Source organism: Pristiophorus japonicus, chromosome 3 (assembly GCF_044704955.1).
Source record: "Pristiophorus japonicus isolate sPriJap1 chromosome 3, sPriJap1.hap1, whole genome shotgun sequence".
Classification (NCBI taxonomy): domain Eukaryota; kingdom Metazoa; phylum Chordata; class Chondrichthyes; family Pristiophoridae; genus Pristiophorus; species Pristiophorus japonicus.
The window spans coordinates 200,386,225-200,405,731 of NC_091979.1; the positions used below are offsets into that span (position 1 = coordinate 200,386,225).

General features: G+C 45.2%; 1 protein-coding gene across 1 annotated transcript in view; it reads right to left on the bottom strand.

Annotated features, from left to right (window-relative positions):
* Window positions 1–6,307: 6,307 nt before the first annotated feature.
* ndufs1 (NADH:ubiquinone oxidoreductase core subunit S1) overlaps window positions 6,308–19,507 on the bottom strand; it is a 67,070-nt gene continuing 53,870 nt past the window's right edge. The window contains exons 16-19 of the mRNA XM_070876202.1: window positions 14,460–14,635; window positions 12,266–12,400; window positions 11,528–11,600; window positions 6,308–6,827 (exon numbers count right to left, since the gene is read on the bottom strand). Of these exons, the coding sequence (XP_070732303.1) occupies window positions 6,736–6,827; window positions 11,528–11,600; window positions 12,266–12,400; window positions 14,460–14,635 (476 nt within the window). The 3' untranslated portion in view covers window positions 6,308–6,735. The remainder of the gene's footprint in view (window positions 6,828–11,527; window positions 11,601–12,265; window positions 12,401–14,459; window positions 14,636–19,507) is intronic.

Sequence of the window (19,507 nt, forward strand, 5' to 3'; positions counted from 1 at the left end):
TCTAACCTGTCCAGTCCTGTCAGAATTTTATGTTCCTATGAGATCCCCTCTCATTCTTCTAAACTCCAGTGAATACAGATCCAGTCTCTCCTCATTTGTGAGTCCTGCCATCCCGTGAATCAGTCTGGTGAACCTTCACTGCCTTACCTCAATAGCAAGAACATCCTTCCTTAGATTAGGAGACCAAAACTGATCACAATATTCCAGGTGAGGCCTCACCAAGACCCCGTACAACTGCATTAAGACCTCCCTGCTCCGATACTCAAATCGACTAGCTATGAAGGCCAACATGTCATTTGCCTTCTTCACTGCCTGCTGTACCTGCATGCCAACTTTCAATGACTGATGTACCATGACACCGAGGTCTCGTTGCACCTCCCCTTTTCTAATCTGTCACCATTCAGATAATATTCTGCCTTCATGTTTTTGCCACCAAACTGGGGGATAACCTCACATTTATCCACATTATACTGCATCTGCCCACTCACCAAACCTGTCCAAGTCACCCTGCAGCCGCTTGGCATCCTCCTCACGCTGCCACCCAGCTTAGTGTCATCTGGAAACTTGGAGATATTACACTCAATTCATTCAACTAAATCATTGATGTATATTGCAAATAGCTGGGGTCCCAGCACTGAGCCCTGCGGCACCCCACAAGTCACTGCCTGCCATTCTGAGAAGGACCCATTTATCCCTACTCTCTGCTTCCTGTCTGCCAACCAGTTCTCTATCCACGTCAATACATTATCCCCAATACCATGCGTTTTAATTTTGCACACCAATCTCTTGTGTGGGACCTTGTCAAAAGCCTTTTGAAAGTCCAAATACACCACATCCACTGGTTCTCCCTTGTCCACTCTACTAGTTACATCCTCAAGAAATTCTAGTACATCTATCAAGCATGATTTCCCTTTCATAAAATTATGCTGACTTGGACCGATCCTGTCATTGCTTTCCAAATGTGCTGCTATTTCATCTTTCTGAATTAAATCCAACATTTTTCCCACTATTGATGTCAGGCTAACCGGTCTATAATTCCCCATTTTCTCTCTACCTCCTTTTTTAAAGTGCTGTTACATTAGCTACCCTCCAGACCATAGGAACTGATCCAGAGTTGATAGACTGTTGGAAAATGATCACCAATGCATCCACTATTTCTAGGGCCACTTCCTTAAGTACTCTAGGATGCAGACTATCAGGCCTGGGGATTTATCGGCCTTCAATCCCATCACTTTCCCGAACACAATTTCCTGATAAGGATTTCCTTCAGTTCCTTCTTCTCGCTAGACCCTTGGTCCCTTAGTATTTCCGGAAGGTTATATGTGTCTTCCTTAGAGAAGACAGAACCAAAGTATTTGTTCAATTGGTCTGCCATTTCTTTGCAAGGGACTACATTTGTCTTTACTAATCTTTTTCTCTTCACATATCTGTAGAAGCTTTTGCAGTCAGTTTTTATGTTCCCGGCAAGTTTCCTCTCATACTCTATTTTTCCCCCTGCTAATTAAACCCTTTGTCCTCCTCTGCTTAATTCTAAATTTCTCCCAGTCCTCAGGTTTGCTGCTTTTTCTGGCCAATTTATATGCCTCTTCCTTGGATTTAACACTATCCCTAATTACCCTTATTAGCCACGGTTGAGCCACCTTCCCGATTTTATTTTTACTCCAGACAGCGATGTACAATTGTTGAAGTTCATCCATGTGATCTTTAAATGTTTGCCATTGCCTACCCACCATCAACACTTTAAGTATCATTCGCCAGACTATTCTAGCCAATTCACGTCTCATACCATCGAAGTTACCTTTCTTTAAGTTCAGGACCCTAGTCTCTGAATTAACTGTGTCACTCTCCATCTTAATAAAGAATTCTACCATGTTATGGTCACTCTTCCCCCAGGGGCCTCGCACACAAGATTGCTAATTAGTCCTTTCTCATGACAAATCACCCAGTTTGGATGGCCAGCCCTCTAGTTGGTTCCTCAACATGTTGGTCTAGAAAACCATCCCTAATATACTCCAGGAAATCCTCCTCCACCGTATTGCTACCAGTTTGGTTAGCCCAATCTATATGTAGATTAAAGTCATCCACGATAACTGCTGTACCTTTATTGCACGCATCCCTAATTTCCTGTTTGATGCCATCCCCAACCTCACTACGACCTGGGTGTCATGATACATCAGTCATTGAAAGTTGGCACATAGGTACAGCAGGCGGTGAAGAAGGCAAATGGTATGTTGGCCTTCATAGCTAGGGGATTTGAGTATAGGAGCAGGGAGGTCTTACTGCAGTTGTACAGGGCCTTGGTGAGGCCTCATCTGTAATATTGTAGGAACATAAGAACATAAGAATTAGGAACAGGAGTAGGCCATCTAGCCACTCGAGCATGCTCCGCCATTCAAAAAGCTCATGGTTGATCTGGCCGTGGACTCAGCTCCACTTACCCGCCCGCTCCCCATAACCCTTAATTCCCTTATTGGTTAAAAATCTATCTATCTGTGATTTAAATACATTCAATGAGCTAGCCTCAACTGCTTCCTTGGGCAGAGAATTCCACAGATTCACAACTCTCTGGGAGAAAAAATTCATTCTCAACTCGGTTTTAAATTGGCTCCCCCATATTTTGAGGCTGTGCCCCCTAGTTCTAGTCTCCCCAACCAGTGGAAACAACCTCTCTGCCTCTATCTTGTCTATCCCTTTCATTATTTTAAATGTTTCTATAAGATCACCCCTCATCCTTCTGAACTCCAACGAGTAAAGACCCAGTCTACTCAATCTATCATCATAAGGTAACCCCCTCATCTCTGGAATCAGCCTAGTGAATTGTCTCTGTACCTCCTCCAAAGCTAGTATATCCTTCCTTAAGTAAGGTGACCAAAACTGCACGCAGTACTCCAGGTGCGGCCTCACCAATACCCTGTACAGTTGCAGCAGGACCTCCCTGCTTTTGTACTCCATCCCTCTCGCAATGAAGGCCAACATTCCACTCGCCTTCCTGATTACCTGCTGCACCTGCAAACTAACTTTTTGGTATTCATGCACAAGGACCCCCAGGTGCCTCTGTACCGCAGCATGTTGTAATTTCTCCCCATTCAAATAATATTCCCTTTTACTGTTTTTTTCCCCCCCCCCAAGGTGGACGACCTCACATTTTCCGACATTGTATTCCATCTGCCAAACCTTAGCCCATTCGCTTAACTATCTAAATCTCTTTGCAGCCTCTCTGTGTCCTCTACACAACACGCTTTCCCACTAATCTTTGTGTCACCTGCAAACTTTGTTACACTACACTCCGTCCCCTCTTCCAGGTCATCAATGTATATTGTAAACAGTTGTGGTCCCAGCACCGATCCCTGTGGCACTCCACTAACCACCGATTTCCAACCCGAAAAAGGACCCATTTATCCAGACTCTGCTTTCTGTTCGCCAGCCAATTCTCGATCCATGCTAATACATTTCCTCTGACTCCGTGTACCTTTATCTTCTGCAGTAACCTTTTGTGTGGCACCTTATTGAATGCCTTTTGGAAATCTAAATACACCACATCCATCAGTACACCTCCATCCATCATGCTCGTTATATCCTCGAAGAATTCCTGTAAATTAGTTAAAACATGATTTCCCCTTCATGAATCCATGCTGTGTCTGCTTGATTGCACTATTCCTATCTAGATGTCTCGCTATTTCTTCCTTAATGATAGCTTCAAGCATTTTTCCCACTACAGATGTTAAACTAACCGGCCTATAGTTACCTGCCTTTTGTCTGCCCCCTTTTTTAAACAAAGGCGTTACATTAGCTGCTTTCCAATCTGCTGGTACCTCCCCAGAGTCCAGAGAATTTTGGTAATTATAACGAATGCATCTGCTATAACTTCCGCCATCTCTTTTAATACTTGTGTTCCGTTTTGGTCGTCTAATCTGAGGAAGGATGTTCTTGCTATTGATGGAATGCAGCGAAGGTTCACCAGACTGATTCCCTGAATGGCTGGACTGACATATGAGGAGAGACTGGATCAACTGGGCCTTTATTCACTGGAGTTTAGAAGGATGAGAGGGTATCTTATAAAATTCTGACAGGACTGGACAGGTTAAATGCAGGAAGAATGTTCCCGATGTTGGGGAAGTTCAGAACCTGGGGACAGTCTAAGGGTAAGGGGTTACCCATTTAGGACTGAAATGAGGAGAAACTTCTTCACTCAGAGTTGTTAACCTGTGGAATTCCCTATCGCAGAGTTGTTGATGCCAGTTCATTGGATATACTCAATCGGGAGTTAGATTATGGCCCTTATGGCTAAAGGAATCAAGGGGTATGGAGAAAAAGCAGGAAAGGGGTACTGAAGTCAATGATCAGCCATGATCTTATTGAATGATGGTGCAGGCTCCAAGGGCAGAATGGCCTACTTCTGCACCTATTTTCTATGTTTCTACGACCGTTTGGTGGTCTGTACACAAGTCCCACTAGCGTTTTCTGCCCTTTGGTATTCCGCAGCTCTACCCATACAGAATCCACATCATCCAAGCTAATGTCCTTCCTTACTATTGCGTTAATTTCCTCTTTAACCAGCAATGTTACCCCACCTCCTTTTCCTTTGTCTATCCTTCCTGAATGTTGAATACCCCTGGCTGTTGAGTTCCCAGCCTTGGTCATGCTGGTTCTATATCTCCGCAATCCCAATTATATCATATTCGTTAATAGCTGCCTGTGCAGTTAATTCGTCCACCTTATTATGAATACTCCTCGCATTGAGACACACAGCCTTCACGCTTGTCTTTTTAACACACTTTCTCCCTTCTAGAATTTTGCTGTAATATGGCCCTTTTTGATTTTTGCCTTAGGTTTCTCTGCCCTCCACTTTTAATTTTCTTCTATCTTTTGTTTCTGCCCCCATTTTACTTCCCTCTTTTTTCCTGCATAGGTTCCCATCCCCCTACCAGATTAGTTTAATCCCTTCCCAACAGCACTAGTAAACACTCCCCCTAGGACATTGGCTCCGGTCCTGCCAGGTACAGACTGTCCGGTTTGCAATGGTCCCACATCCCCCAAAACCGGTTCCAATGTCCCAGGAATTTGAATCCCTCCCTCCTGCACCACTCCTCAAGCCACTTATTCATCTTGGCTATCCTGCCATTCCTGCTCTGACTAGCACGTGGCACTGGTAGCAACCCTGAAATTACTTCCTTTGAGGTGCTACTTTAAATTTAATTCCTTGCTCCCTAAACTCAGCTTGTAGGATCTCATCCCGTTTTTTACCTATATCGTTGGTACCTACATGTAGCAAGACAGCTGGCTATTCACCCTCCCCCTCCAGAATGTACTGCAGCTGCTCAGAGACATCCTTGACCCTTGCACCATGGAGGCAACATACCATCCTAGAGTCTCGATTGCGGCCGCAGAAACGCCTATCTATTCCCCTTACAATAGAATCCCCTATCACTATAGCTCTCCCACTCTTTTTCCTGCCCTCTTGTGCAGCAGAGCCACCCATGCTGCCATGATCTTGGCTGCTGCTGCCTTCCCCTGATGAGTCATCTCCCCCAACAGTACCCAAAATGGTGTATCTGTTTTGGAGGAAGATGACCGCAGGGGACCCCTGCACTACCTTCCTTCCACTGCTCTTCTTGATGGTCACCCATTCCCTTTTTGCCTGTGTAACCTTTACCTACGGTGTGACCAACTCACTAAACGTGCTATTCACAACATCCTCAGCATCGCGGATGCTGCAGAGAGTCCATGCGTAGCTCCAGTGCCGCAATGCCGTCTGTCAGGAGCTGTGGCTGGATACACTTCCTGCACATGTAGTCGTCATGGAAGCATCCCCGAGTTCCCACATAGCACAGGAGATGCATGACACGGGTCTGGGCTCTCCTGCCATGACTTAACCCTGAAATTACTTAATTTGGCAACAATGCAAAAAGGTTTCCTACTGCGAATAACAAGAAAAAAAGATCAAGAAAAAGAAAACTACTCACCACTCAACCAGCCAATCACTTACCCACTTGGCTGTGACGTCACACTTCGATTACTTTTTACTTCTCTCTTACTTTTGACCCTGCTGCCGCCGCTTCCCTCACAGGTCCGTCCTCTCCCGCTGCTGCTCCCGACTAGCTCGGACTGGGCCTCGAGCCTCGGGCTTTATTGATGCGCTCCGCTGCCGCCGCTTCCCTCACAGGTCCACCCGCTCCCGCTGCTGCTCCCGACTGGCACTTTCCATCGGGGATACATCTCCCACTGGATGAATGTCAGATATTATGTTGCACAATACCAATGATGTAGGATATTAATCACAGTCACACAAAGAACACATTTCACTGGCTTTCAGCCTTGTGGTATAGATTTATTTCCTGTGAAAACCTGGTAGGAGTGATACAGGAGCTGTTGTTGTCCTTGGGGAAGTCTTAAACACACAAAAATCATAAATGTCTTGAACACAAGAGTCAGTGTAATCACACACTTATTACACAGCCTGATTATCATACTAAACTATATGAATTACATGTGGAAGTTTATATTTTACACAACAGATGTTAACTGTACCATGACTTAGTGCAACACGTAGATGGGCAGAGTGTGACTTGTATTTTCCCCCACATTGAGTAGCATACAGTTTTGCTAATAATGCTGCAACTCTATGGCCGGGCGTGAATTCAGTGCTCATTGGAGGCCTGTCTTTCACACAGTTACACAGAATTCAGCTACAGCAGCATAGCACGGATTGATTTGAGGTCATTTTGTCAGTGTACGTTAGCAGATGGAAGGCTCCTCCACCGCACTGGCTCCTTCTGTAACCGCTTTGACGCACTTTGCCATCGTCTGGGAAGCTCTGCTGATTGGATCTGTAGGAAAAGGGAAACAGTAACACAAAAGACTTTAAAGGATCTTGAACGAGAGCTGGTTCCTGCTGAAACCTGTTGCACAAATAGTGGAACCTGTTCACTGCAGCACACAACATACAATAGTAAGCAAGTTTCTTCACAATGAAAATCCCACCCACAAACACAATGCTGTTATTGCTGATTGCCCCCTTAAGTCAGAAGGTTGTGGCTCCAATCTGCACGACAGGATTTGAGCATATAATCTGAGCCAGGGTTATCCAAACAATGATGTGGGTGCCACATACAGCCCTCGAGCCATGACAATCTGACTTTCAAAGCCCAGGCAATTCAGTCCTATATACACTTTGATTTCTCAGGCTGGTTTGTCCAGTTTGAATTGTGGATGTTTGGAAAGGGCTGTGCCTCATTGGTGCATAAATCCTAATTCAAAGCCACAGCACCATCAGGAGGATTAAGGGAAACAAGGGAATAAACTTAAATCTATGGCAGCCTGAGGCTCCATGGTGTTCTGTTGTCTTTTGGGTCCATAAAGACTTGATCACTTCTAATCTTGGCTAGCACTCCACTGCAGTGCTGCATTGTTGGAGATGCCATCCTCTAGAGGAGCTATTCCAAAGGTCCTATGACACTTGTTGAACAGCAGGTTCGTCTGGTGTCCTGGTCAATATTCCTCCCTCGATCAACAATGGCAAAAATAGATCAACTGATGATTCATCTCAATGCTGCTTGTGGGATTTTACTGTGCACAGCACAGTACCACATTTGCTAAAATAACAGACACTTCACTTCAAAGTAATTCATTCTCTGCAGTGCCTTGATACATATCTGAATTGTGATTAGGTGCTATATGAATGCAAGTCTTTCTTTCATTGCATAATGTATGTGCTGTGTTTGTCCATACCAGTCACCTCCAGACTTGACTATTCTAATACACTTCTGGCCTGCTTCCCATTGTGTTCCTTCACTAAACTTCAGCTCATCCAAAACTCTGCTGCCTTTGTTCGTTGATCAACATTGGCTCTCGATCTCTCAATGCCTCAAATTTAAAATTCTCATCCTCGTGTTCAAATGTGATCGTGGCTTTACCTCTTCCTGTCTCGAATCTTCTCCAGCCCTACAATTCTCTGCGAACTCTGTGTTCCTCTAATTCTGGCTCATTGTGCATCCCTTTGCCCCACCATTGGTGGCCGTGTCTTCAGCTGTCTAGGCCAAAAGCTCAGGAATTTCCTCCCTAAACCCCTCTGCCTCTACAGCCCCTTCTCCTTCTTCAAGACCCTTCTTAGCCCATTTTTGAGCCATCCCTTCTATTATCTCCTCCTTTAGCTCAGTGTCGATTTTTCTCTGATTATGCTTCTGCGAACACCATGGGACCTTTTTCTACGTTAAAGGTGCTTTATAAATGAAAGTTGAGAGTCATGTGATTGAGCAATTTAAGCATACTTTGTAAACCTCAAGAGCATTTTTTTAATGCCACAACTTGTGCAACAATACATTAAACCAAAATTGTATACAACTAATGAGGAGAAAGGCATTTATTGCAAGGGAATACAAGAGCAAGTAAGCCTTGATGCAATTGTACAGGATTTTGGTAAGACCACACCTGGAGTACTGTGTGCATTTTTGGTCTCCGTACCCGAGGAAGGATAGAAGGATATACTTGCCTTACAGGGGGTGCAATAAATGTTTTCTAGATTGATTCCTGGGATGAGTGGGTTGTCCTATGAGGAGAGATCGAGTAGAATGGGCCTCTACTCTCTGGAGTTTAGAAGAATAAGAGGTGATCTCATTGAAACATACAAGATTCTGAGAGGGCTTGACAGGGTAGATGCAGTGAGGTCGTTTCCCCCTGGCTGAAGAGTCGACAACTAGGGGTCATAGCCTCAGGTTTAGGGTCACCATGCATGGCTGAGATGAGAAATTTCCTGGAGTGCATAAGGGATGGTTTTCTAGACCAATATGTCGAGGAACTAACTAGGGGGGAGGCCATCTTAGACTGGGTGTTGTGTAATGAGAGAGTATTAATTAGCAATCTCGTTGTGCGAGGCCCCTTTGGGAAGAGTGACCATAATATGGTGGAATTCTACATTAGGATGGAGGATGAAACAGTTAATTTAGACACCATGTTCCAGAACTTAAAGAAGGGTAACTTTGAAGGTATGAGGCATGAATTGGCTAGAATAGATTGGCGAATGATACTTCAGGGGTTGACAGTGGATGGGCAATGGCAGACATTTAGAGACCGCATGGATGAACTACAACAATTGTACATCCCTGTCTAGCGTAAAAATAAAAAAGGGAAGGTGGCTCAACCGTGGCTATCAAGGGAAATCAGGGATAGTATTAAAGCCAAGGAAGTGGCATACAAATTGGCCAGAAATAGCAGCGAACCCGGGGACTGGGAGAAATTTAGAACTCAGCAGAGGAGGATAAAGGGTTTGATTAGGGCGGGGAAAATAGAGTACAAGAGGAAGCTTGCAGGGAAACATAGACATAGAAAATAGATGCAGGAGTAGGCCATTCGGCCCTTCGAGCCTGCACCGCCATTCCATGAGTTCATGGCTGAACATGCACCTTCAGTACCCCATTCCTGCTTTCTCGCCATACCCCTTGATCTCCCTAGTAGTAAGGACTACATCTAACTCCTTTTTGAATATATTTAGTGAATTGGCCTCAACAACTTTCTGTGGTAGAGAATTCCACAGGTTCACCACTCTCTGGGTGAAGAAGTTTCTCTTCATCGCGGTCCTAAATGGCTTACCCCTTATCCTTGGACTGTGACCCCTGATTCTGGACTTCCCAAACATTGGGAACATTCTTCCTGCATCTAACCTGTCTAAACCCGTCAGAATTTTAAACGTTTCTATGAGATCCCCTCTCATTCTTCTGAACTCCAGTGGATACAAGCCCAGTTGAGCCAGTCTTTCTTGATATGTCAGTCCCGCCATCCCGGGAATCAGTCTGGTGAATCTTCGCTGCACTCCCTCAATAGCAAGAATGTCCTTCCTCAAGTTAGGAGACCAAAACTGTACACAATACTCCAGGTGTGGCCTCACCAAGGCCCTATACAACTGTAGTAACACCTCCCTGCCCCTGTACTCAAATCCTCTCGCCATGAAGGCCAACATGCCATTTGCTTTCTTAACCACCTGCTGTACCTGCATGCCAACCTTCAATGACTGATGTACCATGACACCCAGGTCTCGTTGCACCTCCCCTTTACCTAATCTGTCACCATTCAGATAATAACATTAAGATGGACTACAAAAGCTTCTATAGATCTGTAAAGAGAAAAAGGTTAGTAAAGACAAACGTAGGTCCCCTGCAGTCAGAATCAGGGGAAGTCATAACGGGGAACAAAGAAATGGCAGACCAATTGAACAAGTACTTTGGTTCGGTATTCACTAAGGAGGACACAAACAACCTTCCGGATATAAAAGGGGTCAGAGGGTCTAGTAAGAAGGAGGAACTGAGGGAAATCCTTATTCGTCAGAAAATTGTGTTGGGGAAATTGATGGGATTGAAGGCCGATAAATCCCCAGGGCCTGATGGTCTGCATCCCAGAGTACTTAAGGAGGTGGCCTTGGAAATAGCAGATGCATTGACAGTCATTTTCCAACATTCCATAGACTCTGGATCAGTTCCTATGGAGTGGAGGGAAGCCAATGTAACCCCACTTTTTAAAAAAAGGGAGAGAACACACAGGGAATTATAGACCGGTCAGCCTGACATCGGTAGTGGGTAAAATGATGGAATCAATTATTAAGGATGTCATAGCAGCGCATTTGGAAAGAGGTGACATGATAGGTCCAAGTCAGCATGGATTTGTGAAAGGAAAATCATGCTTGACAAATCTTCTGGAATTTTTTGAGGATGTTTCCAGTAGAGTGGACAAGGGAGAACCAGTTGATGTGGTGTATTTGGACTTTCAGAACGCTTTCGACAAGGTCCCACACAAGAGATTAATGTGCAAAGTTAAAGCACAGGGGATTGGGGTTAGTGTGCTGACGTGGATTGAGAACTGGTTGGCAGACAGGAAGCAAAGAGTTAGGAGTAAATGTGTACTTTTCAGAAACTTCTTCACCCAGAGTGTTGAACCTGTGGAATTCTCTACCACAGAAAGTTGTTGAGGCCAATTCACTAAATATATTCAAAAAGGAGTTTGATGTAGTCCTTACTACTAGGGGGATCAAGGGGTATGGCGAGAAAGCAGGAATGGGGTACTGAAGTTGCATGTTCAGCCATGAACTCTTGGAATGGTGGTGCAGGCTCGAAGGGCCAAATGGCCTACTCCTGCACCTATTTTCTATGTTTCTTCAATCAGAGAGTTGTGAATCTTTGGAATTTTTTTACCCCAGAGAGCTGTGGATGCTGAATTGTTGAGTATATTCAATGTGGGGATTGATAAGATTTTTGGACTCGATGGAATTAAGGAATATGGGGAATCGGGCAGGAAAATGGAGCTGAGGCCAAAGATCAGCCATTAAATGACGGAGCAGGCTCGAAGGGCCTTATGGCCTACTCTTGCTCCTATTTCTTATGTTTTTAGAAGGTGCCTCATGTCCATTAAGCACAGCTACTGCTGGTAAATAGCACATTTAATCCGTTAATCCAAGAAGGAACTCTCTACATTTTATCCTTATATGAGCACAATTACCCCTGGTTCCCAAACACTGTCCCATCAATATTCTAATAAGACATACCAGTCATGTAAAAATCTTTAATTGTAAGTTGGGGTGGAACGAGTGGTTCAGTTAGGATCTTTTGATTCACCAGCTGTAATAAGGCAGAGAAAATGGTCAGCGGCAGTTAAAAAGGGATGCCTGGACAAATGGAACAAAACAGAAGAATAACGTTAAATTAATAGAAATTAAAATCCACTTCACCACCAGCATTAGGTACTCAGACAGCGTAATTCTAAAAACATTCTCCAAGCACCAAGTCCCGCTCACCGTTCCCAGTTTTCGGTGACCTTCATCATTCCCATATGTCTTAGATGTTCAATTCTCATTACCTCTATTCTCCCTATATCTGTAATCTGCTGCAGCCCTACAACCTTATGAGAATTCTGCGTTCCTCCAACTCTAGCCCGAGTGCATCCCTCACTCCTTTCACACCACCGTTGGCTGCTATTCCTTCAGCCATCTAGGCCCTATGCTTTGGAATTGCCTGCTTAAACATCACTGCTTCTCGACCTCTCTCTCTCCCCTCCTTCAAGATGCTCCTTAAAACCCACCTGCTAAACCCAGCTTTTCATCACCCCTCCTAACTTCTCCCTTTTATCTCATTAGGTTTGGGATGTTTCCCTACATTAAAGGTGCTACATTAATGCAAGTTGTTGTTATAGCCCCATGCAATAATATCATTGTAAACTGCACGACAAAGTGTGTTTATACAGCAATATGTAAACTCTCCAAGGTTAATAGTGAAGTCGCACTGACCTTTGCCAGTTCGTTTGCCTGTTTGAAAAAGTTGGCTTCCTCTACATCATTGTAGCAGATCAGGTTAGGAGATATCTCAGCCAGCCTGTCACGGACCTCATCCAGAGTATCGTATGGAAGTGTCATACCAGCTACCTGAGGAGGGAGAAAGCATTCGGAATACAGGAGACCACACTCTCAAATTAAACCACCACTGTTCTATTTTCACTGGTCAATCCCTGTTTAGGAACTCAGTCTGGGTAAATATAAAGGACTCAAACTGAAAGCAAGCAAACAAAGAGTTTTCATGCAGATTCTCCTAATGGTTCAAAAAAAATAAGTATACCATACAATGTTGTACTGAACCATACAGATCAGGAAGATAAATTCCAGGCTTGATCCCTGGTGTTAGCCGTGGTCCGAAGGTTGTAGGTTCAAGTCCCACTCTAGAGATTTGAGCATAAAGTCTATGCTGACACTCCGGTGCAGTACTGAGGAAGTGCTGCATTATCAGAGGTGGAGTCTTTTGGATGAGATGTTAAATCGAGACCCCATCAGCCTTCTCAGGTGGACATAAAAGATCCCATGAAAAAGAGCAAGAGAGTTCTCTCTGGTGTCCTAGCCAACATTTATCCCTCAACCAACATCACTAAAAGCAGATTATCAGATTGTGTTTGTGGGAGCTTGCTGTACATAAATTGGCTGCCGTATTTCCAACTTTACAACAGTGATGTTCTGAGGTTGTGAAAAGCGCTATATCAATGGAAGTCTTCTTATAAATGATATGCTCACTGCAGTCAACAGTGCGTTTCATTACGAGGAGGTCGGGCTATAAAAGAGCTGGAGTGGCGGGCCTGGGACATCGTGGCCCCCGACCTGCGAGAGAACAGCTCCGCAGGTCGGGCTATAAAAGAGCTGGAGCGCCGTACCACTTCAACCTCCAGCGCGCGCTGCTCCAAGTGTGCGACGATTTTGAGATGGACGACTGGGTAATGTCATCAAAACAAACCTTGGTCTCCGTTTTGGAGCGTGGGCAGGAACCTTGGCAGGGCCCGGGTACAGAGGAGTGGGAAGGTTGGGCGGATGAGCGGCAAGAGTTTGTAGCGTAGGTGCGGTAAGAAATCGTGGCGTAGGAGAGGTGAGGTGAATATTTGGCAGAGGAGCGGCGAGAGATCGTTGCGGAGATGCGGTGAATGTTTGTGGCAGAGGAGCGGCGAGATTGTGGCGGAGCTGCAACAAACGGGGCCCAGAAGAGCCGAGGGCCCAGGGGCAGCATGGACCAGCCCACACTGCGATATGTGTGCGCGCTAGGTCCATGCAGCAGAGCAGGCCTCCAGTTGTCTTGGTTAACCTTTGCCACTGGATAAAGGCCTAGCTCTGTCAAGCCCGTGTGGTGGCTGGTGTGCAATGGTCACCACACGTTAAAAAAATTCACGCACGGGCATCTTCCACACCCTCAATTGGCGTTTAGGACTGAAACACCTGTGAACTCGTGGAAGCAAGTCATCCTCGTTCGAGGGATTGCCTATGAGTCACAACTGAATGATGCCAACTTGTCTCAGTTAGAATCAGAAGGTGGTGGATTGAAGACTCACTCCAGATTGGACAGCTGTGTTCTGAAGCGCCACCAGCAATTTGAGAAAGGATTGGCAGATGTAAGCATCGGCGCCAAAATGGCTATACTCAAGTCAGTCTTGGACACGGTTGCTCCCCTTGGCGTGTTAGATAGTACTAACATACAGGTGTCATTTTTTTTTTAAGGAATATACTTTAAGGCTAAGAGAAGTCAAGAAATTATTCCTTTGCATACCTGAAGAGCATTTTTTGAATTCTTCCAATTGTCCTGGTTTCTCTTGGAATCTGATGTGCCAGTTTGGGCCCTGCTTTATCTTTGGGGAGGGGTAGGGAGAGGAAGAAAACACGATGCCTGTGGTATTATTTGACGCCTTCCATACTCAGCAGTGAAGGTTAATAATGGAAATCTGGAACACTCTTCCCCAAAAAGCTTTTGAGGCTGGGAGTCAACTGAAAATTTCTTAAATGAGATTGATGGGTTATTGTTAGATAAGGGTATGAAGGGATATTTAACCAAGGTTGGTAGATAGAGTTAATATACAGATCAGGCATGATCTAATCAAATGGCCAAACAGGCTTGAGGGGCTGAATCATCACCTCCGGTTATTATGTTCCTATTCCATGCACACTCCAACATTACCTCAGAAACTGCACGGATAATTTGCCAATCCTCCCTGGCCATGCCTGGTGCAGTTACTGCCACTCTGGTCTGCTGGGCACGGCCCTCGATGTTGACATACGTGGCACTCTTCTCTGTGTAAGCAGCTCCAGGAAGAACAACATCTGCCAAGGGTGCTCCGACATCTCCATGGTGTCCTAAATAGGGAATAAGGACAACCAATGATCACTTTACATGGGCTGTGTGTGAAATCCATAATCTGTTTTTTGATGACTTTCATGCTCACCAAGGTGAAGGACATCAACACAAAGCAAATATCAAGTCAGCAACCACAGTCAGCATCAAGCACTTTGCAGAGTAAAGCTCCCTCTATTTTGCCCGACAGATTTTCACCACAACTTCAAAATGGCACCTATTGCTCTCCAACAATATTTCTATTTCCTACAACTGTCACTCTTCTGACCTCTCGGAACAAGATTTCTAAGGAGTTCAGTTCCCAATGATGGGTAGGTTTGTACTGTGGACTTGCATCCATTGTGGGTCGAGTATGAGTCAGCCGTAGCAGCCCTTTCGCCCGAGTCAGAGGCTTATGGGTTCAAGACCTGCTCCAGAAACTTGAGTACGTAATTGAGGCTGGCACTCCAGTGCAGTACTGAGGGAGTGCTGCACTCAGAGGTGCTGTCTTTTGGATGAGATGTTAAACTGAGGCCCTGTCTGCCCCCTCAGATGGATGTAAAAGATCCCATGGCACTATTCGAAGAAGAGGAGGGGAATTCTCCTAGTGTTGTGGTCAACATTTATCCCTCAACCAACATCTAAATTAGATGATCTGGTTATTTATTTCACTGCTGTTTGTGGGATCTTGATGTGCAAAAATGACTGCTGTGTTTCCTAAATTATAGCAGTGACTATACTTCTAAAAAGGTTTATTATTGGTATAGTAATTAAGGAGGTTTTCCTGTGTTAAATGGTATATATTTTAATGCAAGGAGTATAGCGAATAAGGCGGATGAGCTAAGAGCACAGGTAGATACTTGGGAGTATGACATTATAGCCATTACAGAAACATGGCTGAAAGAGGGGCAGGTTTGGCAGATCAATATTCTTGGTTACAGGATTTTTAGACAAGACAGAGGGTGGGGGGTGGGGGTTGCGCTACTGATTAAAGAAACTATTACAGAGGTGAAGAGGGATGATATGTTAGAGGGATCATCAAATGAGACCATATGGGTCGAATTAAAAAATAAAAAAGGGACGATCACACTGCTGGACGTGTATTATAAACTCCCTAACAAACAGTGGGAGGGAGATAGAGGAGCAAATATGTAGGAAAATTGCTGTGAAGTCCAAAAACCATAGGGAAGTAATAGTAGGGGATTTTAACTATTCAGATATTGATTGGGACAAATGTAGTGTGAATGGTATAGAGGTTGTGAAATTCTTAAAATGCATTCAAGAGAACTTTTTTAGTCAGTATGTAACAAGCCCAACACGAGAGGGAGCGGTTTTGGATTTAGTTTTGGGGAATGAAGCTGGGCAGGTTGAAGGGGTATTAGTGGGAGAGCACTTGGGTACCAGTGACCATAATACAGTCAGATTCAAGTTGGTTATGGATAAGTACAAGGATAGGCCTGGAATAAAAGTCCTAAATTGGGGAAAAGCTAATTTTGCTAAGTTGCGGAGTGATTTGGCCACAACGGACTGGAAACAGGTACTTGTGGGTAAATCAGTGTCGGAACAGTGGGAGGCATTCAAGGAGGAGATCCGGAAGGCTCAGGCCAAACATGTGCCCTTAAAAGAAAAAGGGTAGGAATAACAAATTCTAGAGCCCCCTGGATATCTCAGGACTTACAGGGGAGGATAAAGAAAAAAAGGAAAGCTTATGTCATATACTGACAGCTACGAGAATCTTTGGAGGAAAATAGAAAGTTAAGAGGCAAAATTAAAAAGGATATTAGGAATGCGAAGAGAGAGCATGAAAAATTCTTGGATAGTAAAATTAAGGAAAACCCTAAGATGTTCTATAAATATATTAAGAGTAAGAGGGTAACTAAAGAAAGGGTAGGGCCTATTAGAGACCATCAGGGTAATCTTTGTGTGGAGGCAGAAGATGTTGGTACAGTTCTTAATGAATACTTTGCATCTGTTTTCACAAAGGAAAGGGGCAAGGCAGATACTGCTATCGAGGAGGACTGTGATATTCTGGATGAAATAAACAGAGAGGGAGGAAGTATTAAGGGGTTTAGCAGCGTTGAAAGTAGATCAGTCCCCAGGCCCAGATGAAATGCATCCCAGGCTGTTGAGTGAAGTAAGAGGAAATAGCAGAGGCCTTGACTATCAATTTCCAGTCCTATTTGGATTTGGACATGGTGCCGGAGGATTGGAGGACTGCTAATGTGGTACCCTTGTTTAAGAAGGGAGAAAGTAGTAGGCCAAGTAATTACAGGGCCTGTCAGCTTAACCTCAGTGGAAAAATTATTGGAAAAAATCCTGAAAGATAGGATAAATCTACATTTGGAAAGGCAAGGATTAATTAGGGTCAGTCAGCACGGATTTGTTAAAGGAAGATCACATTTGACTAACCTGACTGAATTTTTTGAGGAGGTAACTAAGAGGGTCGATGAGGGTAGTGCGTACGATGTAGTGTATATGGACCTTAGCAAAGCTTTTGATATCATCATCATAGGCAGTCCCTCAGAATCGAGGAGGACTTGCTTCCACTCCCAAAGTGAGTTCTTCGATGGTTGAACAGTCCGATACGAGAGCCACAGACCCTATTACAGGTGGGACAGACATTCGTCTGGGGAAGGGGTCGGTAGGGCTGGTTTGCTGCGCGCTCCTTCCACTGCCTGCGCCTGGCCTCTTCATGCTCCTTGCATCGAGACTCAAAGAGCTCAACGCACTCCCGGATGGACTTTCTTCACCTCGGGCGGTCTGCGGCCAGAGTCTCCCAGGTGTCAGTGGTGATGTCGCACTTTACCAGGGAGGCTTTGAGGGTGTCCTTATAAGGGTGTCCGCTGTCCTCCTTTGGCTCGTTTACCATGAAGGAGCTCCGCATAAAGCATTTGCTTAGGGAGTCTCGTATCTGGCATGCGTACTATGTGGCCTGCCCAGCGAAGCTGATAGAGTGTGGTCAGTGCTTCAATACTGGGGATGTTAGCCTGGTCGAGGACACTGATGTTGGTGGCGCCTGTCCTCCCAGGGGATTTGCAGGATCTTGGAGACATCGGTGATATATCTCCAGCGACTTGAGTTGCCTTCTATACATCGTCCATGCCTCAGATCTATACAGGAGGGCGGGTATTACTACAGCCCTGTAGACCATGAGTTTGGTGGTAGATTTGAGGGTCTGGTCTTCAAACACTCTTTTCCGTAGGCAGCCGAAGGCTGCGCTGGTGCACTGGAGGTGATGCTGAATCTCTGCATCAATTTCTGCCTTTGTTGATGAGAGGCTCCTGAGATATGGGAAATGGTCCACATTGTCCAGGGCTGCGCCGTGGATCTTGATTATTGGAGGGCAGTGCTGTGCGGCGATGACAGACTGGTGAAGGACCACCTTCCGGATGTTCAGTGTAAGGCCCATGCTTTCATCAGTCTCAGTGAATACATTGACTATATCCTGGAGTTCAGTCTCTGAACGTGCACAGACGCAGGCATCGTCCACATACTGTAGCTCAATGACAGAGGTTGGCGTGATCTTGGACCTGGCCTGGAGGTGGTGTAGGTTAAACAGCTTCCCACTGGTTTTGTAGTTTAATTCCACTCCAGCGGGGAGCTTGTTGATTGTGAGGTGGAGCATGGCGGCAAGGAAGATTGAGAAGAGGGTTGGAGCGATAACGCAGCCCTGTTGACCCTGTCCGGACGTGGATTGGGTCTGTGATGGATCCGTTGGTAAGGATCACGGCCTGCATGTCATCGTGAAGCAGGCGAAGGATGTTGACAAACTTTTGGAGGCATCCGAAACGGAGGAGGACGCTCCATAGACCCTCACGGCTGACAGTGTCAAAAGCCTTTGTAAAGTTTTTGATAAGGTCCCACAGGGTAGGCTGGTCACGAAGGTTAAAGCCCATGGGATCCAGGGCAAAGTGGAAAATTGGATCCAAAATTGGCTTGGAGATAGGAAGCAAAGGGTAATGGTTGATGGATGTTTTTGTGATTGGAAGAATGTTTCCAGTGGGGTTCCGCAGGGCTCAGTACTGGGTCCCTTGCTTTTTGTGGTATATATCAATGATTTAGATTTGAAAATAGGGAGTATGATTAAGAAGTTTGCAGACGACACTAAAATTGGCTGCGTGGTTGATAATAAAGAGGAAAGTCATGGGCTGCAGGAGGGTATCAATCTACTGGTCAGATGGGCAGAGCAGCGGTAAATGGAATTATTTCGGAGAAGTGTGAGGTGATGCACTTTGGGAGGGCTAATAAGGAAAGGGTATACACATTCAAGTGATAGGCCACTTAATAGTGTAGATGAACAAAGGGACCTTGGAGTGCTTGTCCACAGATCCCTGAAAGTAGGTCAGTTGGATAAGGTGGTTAAGAAGGTCTACTGAATGCTTGCCTTTATTGGCCGAGGCATTGAATATAAGAGCGGGGAGGTTATGCTTAAATTGTATAACACTTTGGTTAGGCCATAACTGGAGTACTGCGTGTAGTTCTGGTCACCATATTATAGGAAGGACGTGATTGCACTAGAGAGGATTGCAGAGGAGATTTACGAGGATGCTGCCTGAAATGGAGAATCTTAGGTATGAGGACAGATTGGATAGGTTGGGTTTGTTCTCACTGGACCAGAGGAGGTTGAGGAGAGACCTCATTGAGGTGTACAAAATATTGAGGGGCCTGGATATAGTGGATAGCAAGGGCCTATTTCTATTGGTGGAGGGGGCATAGTTTTAAGATGGTTGGTGGAAGGTTCAGAGGGGATTTGAGGGCGGGCTTCTTCATGCAGAGGGTTGTGGGGTCTGGAACTCGATGCCTGGTGAATGCAGAAACCCTCATCACATTTAAAAGATGGTTGGATGAGCACTTAAAAGTGCCGTAACCTACAGGGTTATGGACCTAGAGCTGGT